This window comes from Plasmodium knowlesi (assembly GCF_000006355.2).
Source record: "Plasmodium knowlesi strain H genome assembly, chromosome: 14".
NCBI lineage: Eukaryota > Apicomplexa > Aconoidasida > Haemosporida > Plasmodiidae > Plasmodium > Plasmodium knowlesi.
The window spans coordinates 1,776,996-1,786,548 of record NC_011915.2 but is presented as its reverse complement, the minus strand read 5'-3'; the positions used below and the strand labels follow the sequence as shown (position 1 = coordinate 1,786,548).

Sequence of the window (9,553 nt, the reverse complement as noted above, 5' to 3'; positions counted from 1 at the left end):
ACTGTCCACTGCAGCGCATTCAGTAGAACACCGTTAGGGAAAAAAAAAAAAAATTAGGGCGCATGGGCATATGGGCGCTTGTGCGTGCATATGAAAATCCGCGCGCATGTACATGTACTTGTAGCCCCCGTATTTTCGCGTGCATGCACCCATATATATGGCTCCGTGCGCGAAAGCGAGCTCTGGCGTTCGTTGAATTGGGCTTTTAATTTGAAAAAAAAAAAAAAAAAAAAAAAAAAAAAAAGCCAGGTAGAAGGCGGGGCAAAAAATTGGCTAACAATTAACCCTATTTTGGCATGGTTTCGGAAAATTATCCAAAATTTATGAAAAAATTATACCAAGCATCACGTCCACGAAAAACGCGAGAAAGGATTCCCCTTTCTCCGTTACACCCCCCCCCTTTCTCAAAATAGCGCAAGCGAAGTCATTCACAATGTCAATTCAATTTATTTTCGCTGCAAATATTTTGTGAACATATCCTCACTGGTTAACATCAGGCAAAGTAAAGGAGTGTGTAAAGTGCATTCCACGCACCCATTAGACGCCAAAAAAAAAAAAAAAAAAAAAAAAAAAAAAAAAAAATGATCAATGTGAAGTAATAATAAAAACGAATTAGCCTAAAGCAGAACGAATTAGAATGAAACAAAAACATGAATCACTTTTATTGGGATCGAATTGTATGCTATAAAAAAAAAAAAAAAAAAAAAAAAAAAAAAAAAAAAAACTTCTTAGATGGTATGACAGGCAAATTTTCATTCCCTTCAAGTCTTCGCCAAACTTGAAATCAAGTCCATCATTACTATGTTGGACCTCATCACAAAGAGATGAATGAATCATTTTTTAGTGCTTAACAATATTAAGCAAAAATAGAGTTATGTAAAAAGGACATTGTACTATCGTTATTGTTATGCTTATTGTGATTGTTATGTTATGTGCCATCTTAATGTTTACAGCGCAGTATCTGACAATTGTGAGTGATGTATCGGCTGTTGACCAAGGGAAAAGGCGAGTTAGCACACACACACATACACACGCCCATACACATTCGCAAGGAAAAAATTTCGGTATAGATAAACACATTTACAATCCTAATGAAATTACCAGTAACGGATAATTGTACGAAAAAAATTAAATAAAATAATAATAGTAATTATAATAACCAATTATAATAATGTAGAATAGGGGTGTAGGCGAGGGAACAAAAATGCATTAATAACTCTGCCCATTGAATCCAAACGAAATGGCTAATTTAACAATAGAGAAGGAAATACCCATGTGTGAAGACAAGTAGTTTTACACCCAGACATGCACGCACGCGCGCGCATTAAAGAAATGGTGCAAGCTGTAAAATTTATTTAACACATACTTATAAACGTGCATTGCTACCAAGTAGGGTGACCCCATATATATATATATTTTTTTTTTTGCACTCCTTTTAATTATCCAAGGAAAAAAGGAATGAGTACACATATATGGTAGTGATTATAATAATATATATGCGTGAAAATGCTCTCCTATCCTTATGTACACGCACGGTGTTGCTTATACAATGAGCCCATCGCAAGGGGCAAAAACGAACTGTGTCTACGCTGATTCTGTAACGATACTTTTTGTGAATGTCTCAAATGTAGAGGGGAAGGACCAAAAGAAAGAATGACAGATCATGCCGTAGGTAGGAAAAATGTTAATCCTTCAGTTATCAATTTTTTTTTTTTTCCATGTTCCTCTTTTTCAACATTCCCCTTCATAAAAACAAAAAACATTAACCACATGGAGTCGCCAACGTGAAGGAAAAGTATTATGATGCTTAAAAGTAAACTCATATTTTTTTCACCAAAAGGAAAATTACTCCGAACATATGGTGGAAATTGGGATGATAGACATACATAGCGGGGTAACAGAAAAGAAAACGTTCGGATGACTCTAAAATAGTAATAAAATAAAATGAAGAAAAAGAAGAAAAAAAAAGAAACAAGAGATAAATACCGCATCAATGTGGAAATACAAAGAAATGTATTAATAACACGGCATGCTAATATAGCATATAATGTATATGTGGGAAAGGGGGGGGAGAGGAAAGTACATCACAGTAATGGGCGCATTAAATATGTTGCGATGTTAATATTATCAATATGGCTACACATCGTGCATAGTCATACAAGCCCATCAGCACATAAGTTAATACGGTTATGTGAATATGTGCGTTCACATGTGTGTACTTGTAAGCTTAGAATAGTTTAATAAAACAAATTGCACTTATCTAATAATGCTCTTCTAATACATGTCATGGAGGACGCGAAAACAGAAAAGAAGAAAAAAATAAATAAATAAATAAATAAAAGGAAGGAAGTGTAGTCGTACTTCCCAGCCAAATGAGAGGGCACAAACTGTGATTAGTAATTCGCTTAGAAAAAAATCCGAATCCGATTTAAATGGAGTACACTTTGTGAATGTTGATTCGTTTTCTCCTGAAGGGGTACTGTTCTTTTTTAAGAAGGTATCCCTTTGGTGTAATATTACGTTTGTACTTCTGCTGACATGTGCTAAACTCCTGGGCTCCTTTCTTCACATGCGCGTGGATGTGTAAGCATACATACGTTTGGTGAACACACACTGGGACACGCGCGCTCATTTGTACGAGGATAACTGCTACTTTGAAAAAAAAAAAAAAAAATAAGCGAATTACGAGCACTTCATAGAGATACAAAATGTGGAAAGCGGAAAGAAAAAAGTTAAATGGAAAGGGCAAAAAAAAAAAAAAAAAAGCACCGTAAACTTACGTAATGAACCAATCGCACACACGCTGGTGAAAAAGCGAAGCGTTTTTTTTTTTTTTTTTTTTCAAATTCTGTGCAGAAAAAGTGATAAAGGTGCGTGGGCAGGTAAATGCAAGCGCAAAAATAAGCACAGGAATTTCCTAAAACGGGCTAAATGTGTTTTTTTCATGTCTATGTATTAATGCTCAGGGTTCCCATCCGCCATTCCGGCTAGTGTCTCATTATTCAATGGCTTCATTCCCCCTTTTATACTTATTTTCTTTTTCACCTCTCTTTACACTGTTTACATGTAGCAGTTACATTTTCCTGCCATTCCCCCTTTTGCATTTAAAAATTCAAAAAGGGGGAAATGCAACTGGCGGATCGATTTCTCGGAAGCTTCCATAAGAATGTAAATCGATGAAGTGGGTAAATGGGAATAATACTCTTGGCAATTTTGTGCTCTTTGTTCTATATGTTTGGCTAATCCTGGGGGAGTTACTCGCGAAAGGGGGGGGGGCCCTACGCATATTTATATATATATATATATATATAAACACTTGTGTGTAGACTCCCCGCATGTACTTGTAGAATCGTTAACTCAGGTTACGTACACCTAAAGCTACGTGCAAATACACATAGCACCACTGAATTTTGTTTCTCTGAAGAGAGGAGAATATACGACTTACACATATACGGAACAGAAAGTGATCAAATAAATTTAGGCAAAAAAATATATTAAAAAAATAAAATAAAAATAAAATACAACAATGCTTGGCAAAATGCGGGGAGGTTTACGGAGAAACTTATACTCCCATTCTGCCAAACATTTAAAAAATAAAAAAAAAGAAATAAAGGATGTGGACAAATGGTTGCTATTGCTTTTTTTATATGACATGCCTAGTAGCCCCAACATGTAGAGCGGCAGATTATTTCTCCACCGATGGAACAAAAATTAATAAAAAGTAAAGACAACTCTTTTCCCCCCCCCCTCCTTTTAATAAGTTTTGAATGAACATTCACACGTTATTTTGGGGAGGACATTACAAAGAGGCATTTTGTACAAAAATGTTTAGGCGTGTTTCGAAGAGGGAGTTTCCCCGATGCAGAGACACCTCGCCATTTGCATGCGTTCCATCCCACGCAAATTTAGAAATCAGCGAAGCAGAAAAGAATTAAATGGTAAGGAAAAAATTACCAGTGTGCATAACGACACGCTAATTTGTTCCTTATCCCTTCAGAAAAAATAAACTATGTATAAGATACATAGATGTTTGTTCATACTCCTATTTACCTTTTTTAGAATTACCCCTTTAGCGTAACTGGTGTGTTTTTTTCTTACAAAAAAAAAAAAAAAAAAAAAAAAACGAGCAATCGAAAAAGGAAAGAAAAAGAATTTCCAGTGAAGGAAACCGTCTCATCGTCAAGGAAAATTCGGTTAAGTATCGACGGTTGCGCGTAAAAGACGTGGATATGTGTGTACAATTTGTACACATTTTTCGCATACTCCTGAATGGATATATTTTGCGATTAAGGGTTATTTACTTGTTCGATTAATTTCCTTGTTGTACATTTTTTTTCTCCACCCATTCATGCCTTTTTCAGATGAATTTGCCACAATAATTTGCATCTCCTTCTCTGTACACATGTTTTGTTAATAAAGGAATTATAACCTCAAACGATGAGACGACAATTATTGCAATCGATTGGTTATATGTTGGTAGTATTATGGAAATGTATGGATGTCGGATTTACTCACTTGGCATCCCCCGAAGATGCCGCTTTTTTTGATGGGCCATACACAATGGTTAAATAGAAACCAACAGTGGGGTTTGCGAAAAGGGAGCTCTATGCTTCTCCACATAAGAAAAGAGGAGGCTAATGCTTTTAAGGTACTTTCACGAAATTCAATGTGCCATCCTGCTCCTTTCCTCCATTCGGCGAAAAGCTGCTCCTCAGAAATGCTACACTGTGTATTAATGCACAAGAAAGTGTATAAGGGGAGTAAACAAGAAGGGATAAGCTATTTTGGAAACAGACAAATGTATCCTCTTACATCGCAATGTGAATGGCAAAAAAAAAAAAAAAAAAAAGTCTCCCCCCAAAGCGTGCGTTCCAAAAATTTATCCTCATATGGCTGCATTTGTGCTGAGCTTGGGAAATCTTGTTCCCCTTAAGGAGGCGCATTTTATTCATTTGGCACGCGTTCCTTTTTTTTTTTTTTTTTTTCCTTTTTATCAATATAAAAAATTATAACTATGCTAACTCCACCAAGGGGCTGCTTTGCACTTGTTTATTTGGAAAAGTGGTACCATATGGCTACCTCTAAACATTAACGGCGTCACGCCCCAATGTGCTTATGTATATACTACATGGGCAGTTACGTGTACACATGTGGGAATTTGCATTTTTGCTTACACATGTTTGGTGCTTCATGTGCATTTTTGTTTTAACACTTCAGTGTGGCAGGTTCCGCAGATAGAGTGAAATAAAAGCGAAATGTAAATGGTGTGGAGCTGACGTTGCCGTGTTTCGGGACATCCCCCCTTATCAAACCACTAAAATGGTGTGCTTTATTTTATGTGTGCAATGTGAGGACATCCCCTGCGAAAGCATTATATTTTCATGCCACAAAAAAGTGCACAATCCTTACCCCTTCCTTCGTCCACATTTTCTAATTAGCTACGGTTTAAAAAAAAAAAAAACGCAGATTTCCTGAAAAAAGGACGAATTGGCTACCCAGTTGGAACATTTCACTGTTCCCCCGTTTTTGTTCATTCCAAAGGGGGACAAAAATATATATCACCATGTAACTGTAGCTGTGGATGTTAATGTCGATGTTAATGTGGATATTAATGTGGATATTAATGTGAATGGAAAATAAATGCTAGGTCCAATGTGAATGTGACTGAGCAGCTTACCCAAATCAAGTCGAACTGTGTAGCCGTTTCTTTTTCACGCAAGCCATATAGCACATTTATCCTCTCACGGGGAAAAAAGGTCCCTAGATGAGCCCATACATATAGCACCTATCTTTTGCATACATATATCACATGCCCCCAACGAAGCATATAATATAACACAAGTGGATCCTCCTTAATGTAATTCAAAAAATAAAATAAAAAAATACACATATAGCGTTAAGGTTTAGGGCACGGGAAATTATGTAGCTTCTTTTTATTTCCTTTGAATACACAGTTTATTCCATTCCTAAGTAGAGCAATAATTTTACTTTAATTATTTTTTTTTTTTTGTTTTTTTGTTTTTTTTTTTTTATTTTACATGTAAGAATGAAATTTCATGCTTACATTTTTGTGCAATTTTTTTTTTTTTCACCTAAATTTATTAATATAATTTTTTCCGACTTGCTATATGTACATGAACTTCTTTCTTCATCTTGTAAGCTTAATTTATTTTTTTTCCTTTTATCGTATATATTTCCATTTTTGTTTGTTTGTTTGGTTTTTTTTTTTTTTTTTTTTTTTTTTTTTTGCATATATTGCATATTTGTACATACCATTGGTTCACTTATCTTTTCTTGTTTTCTTGTTTTTTTTTTTTTTTTTTTTTTTTAAGATCGTACTTTACGGGAAAGCGACTTAACAGGCATAAAAGCGTAGCAGATCTCGTTTGAACGTTTGCGTCATTACACGTTTGTAGCATGCATAGGCATAAATGTTTTCATATATAGTTACATATATAACACACGCGTAAGCCCACGCAACAAGAACCGTGTAAAAAGGGTGGCCCCATTTTCTGCTTCCACCACGAAAACTCAGACAACCAGTAGCAACGTGCTCAACTTAGAAACAGAGAGAAGGGCTCCATGTGCCTATGAGCAATCTCGCTTGAATATACATTGTGTAAATTTTAATTTAATTAGAACGGAGGAGCAGTAAGGGCGCAAGTCTATTTGTATATGTACGTGTACTTGTATAATATACATGCGTGTTCTTGTGCCCCCTCTAATTGTGTGCTTGTGCAAGAGTTGTTTGTGCCAGGAAGATCAGTGAGGGATAATTAATTCCTGGCCAGTGATTTTTATCCAGTAGTAATTGTTATTCCTGACCGATTTGCTCTGGAAGGTTAGCAACGTATCCGGAGTGACCCGAGGGGACTTAATAAAAGAGCAAGACATACGACCCACATCTGACAAAATGAAACTCAACAGAGTGTTCCTCTGCGCAGTTTTCATCTGCGCGCTGGTCCCTAATTGGGTACCCCAAAGCTGCAATGTGCTCTGCGAAAGTAATGAAGGAAAAGTAGAGGAGAAAGAGAGTAAAGAAGAACCAAAGAAAGATGCAGATAACATCCCAGAAATTTCCGACAGTGAAAAACCAACTTCAGGCATAGAACAACATCAGTACCAAACGGAGGTTACCAGAATGATGGATATAATTGTGAATTCCTTATACACGCAGAAGGAGGTATTCCTAAGAGAACTAATTTCCAATGCAGCGGACGCGTTGGAGAAAATACGATTCTTGTCTCTGTCGGATGAAAATGTATTAGGAGAGGAGAAAAAATTGGAAATAAGAATATCAGCCAACAAGGAGAAGAACATTTTATCCATCACGGACACAGGTATAGGTATGACAAAGGAAGACCTGATTAACAACTTGGGAACGATTGCCAAGTCAGGCACATCAAACTTTTTGGAAGCTATATCAAAAAGTGGAGGTGACATGAGTCTGATAGGTCAATTCGGGGTAGGGTTTTACTCTGCATTTTTAGTGGCAGACAAGGTAATCGTGTACACGAAGAATAATAATGATGAGCAGTATATCTGGGAATCTACCGCTGACGCTAAATTTACCATTTATAAGGACCCCAGAGGATCTACCCTTAAGAGAGGAACGAGAATATCGTTACACTTGAAGGAGGACGCCACCAACTTGATGAATGACAAAAAGTTGGTAGACTTAATTTCCAAGTACAGTCAGTTCATTCAATACCCAATTTATCTGCTACATGAAAATGTGTACACGGAGGAAGTACTGGCCGATATAGCCAAGGAAATGGAAAACGATCCGAACTATGACAGCGTTAAAGTGGAGGAGACGGATGACCCAAACAAAAAGACAAGAACTGTAGAGAAGAAAGTAAAAAAATGGAAACTAATGAATGAACAGAAACCTATTTGGTTAAGGCCACCCAAAGAGTTAACCGACGCAGATTACAAGAAATTCTTCAGTGTACTATCCGGCTTCAATGATGAACCCCTGTATCATATACACTTCTTCGCAGAGGGAGAAATCGAATTTAAGTGTTTAATATACATCCCGTCCAGAGCTCCATCCATAAATGACCACTTGTTCACCAAACAGAATTCCATCAAATTGTACGTTAGGAGAGTTCTTGTAGCAGACGAGTTTGTGGAATTCCTCCCCAGATATATGAGCTTTGTAAAGGGAGTTGTAGACAGTGACGATCTCCCTCTTAACGTGTCGAGAGAGCAATTACAACAGAATAAAATTCTAAAAGCTGTGTCGAAAAGAATTGTCAGAAAAATCCTGGATACCTTCCGAACCCTGTACTTGAATGGAAAAAAAAACAAGGAGGAATTAAGAGCAGAACTAGCCAAAGAAACGGATGAGGAGAAAAAAAAAGATATCCAAAAAAAAATTAATGAACCCAGTACGTACAAATTAATATACAAAGAGTACAGGAAGTATTTAAAAACAGGATGTTATGAGGATGATATCAACAGGAATAAAATTGTTAAGTTACTTTTATTCAAAACCATGTTACACCCCAAGAGTATTTCATTAGATACTTACATAGAAAATATGAAACCCGACCAGAAGTTTATCTACTATGCTTCTGGAGAATCGTATGAATATTTGTCAAAAATTCCACAATTGCAGATTTTCAAAAAGAAGAATATCGATGTTGTCTTTTTAACCGAGTCCGTGGATGAATCCTGTGTTCAGAGGGTACAAGAATATGACGGAAAAAAATTCAAGTCCATTCAGAAGGGAGAAATTACCTTCGACTTAACAGAAGATGAAAAAAAAAAAGAGGAAAAAGTAAAAAAAATGTACAAGGCATTAATTGATGTCATTTCGGATACCTTGAGAAATCAAATCTTCAAGGTGGAAATTTCGAGAAGACTTGTTGACGCTCCGTGTGCGGTCGTCTCCACAGAATGGGGATTATCAGGACAAATGGAAAAACTCATGAAGATAAATGTTAATAATTCAGACCAAATAAGAGCTATGAGTGGTCAAAAAATTTTAGAAATAAATCCTGACCATCCAATCATGATAGACTTGTTAAAAAGATCAGTTTCCAATCCAAAAGATTCTCAATTAACTGAAAGCATTAAAATTATTTACCAGTCTGCGAAATTGGCATCAGGCTTTGACCTGGAGGACACTGCAGATTTAGCGCAAATTGTGTATGACCACATTAACCAGAAGCTGGGTGTAGACAACAACCTCAAGATTGATGATTTGGACCCAGCTATCTTCGAGACCAAGAAATTGGAACAGGAGGACTCTGGCGATGGACAGAAGTTCCATGAGGAGATCAACATCGACGACGAGATACAGAAGCAGGATTCCGCGACCGAGTCCTCTTCGAAGAACGACGAATTGTAAGCTCGCCGCGGGTGAAGGCGCAGAACCATACATTATATACTTGCACACACACATGTGTGTATATATATATGTTTACCTACCTGTTAACTCGCATCGGATGGAACGGGAAAAGCGAACCCAGTTAATTTTCCACCGGTGACATCGGCTCTAGCCATTGTTATAGTATTCCTGGATGAATGAAGAAGACTCACTAGT

General features: G+C 36.7%; 1 protein-coding gene across 1 annotated transcript; it reads left to right on the top strand.

Moving 5' to 3' along the window:
* Positions 1 to 6,913: 6,913 nt before the first annotated feature.
* PKNH_1441400 (endoplasmin, putative) lies at positions 6,914 to 9,358 on the top strand (the record flags this gene model as incomplete). The annotated part of the gene is made up of 1 exon (XM_002262256.1): positions 6,914 to 9,358. The coding sequence occupies one exon, from the start codon at positions 6,914 to 6,916 to the stop codon at positions 9,356 to 9,358; it is 2,445 nt and encodes an 814-aa protein (XP_002262292.1).
* Between the last annotated feature and the right edge of the window lie 195 nt (positions 9,359 to 9,553).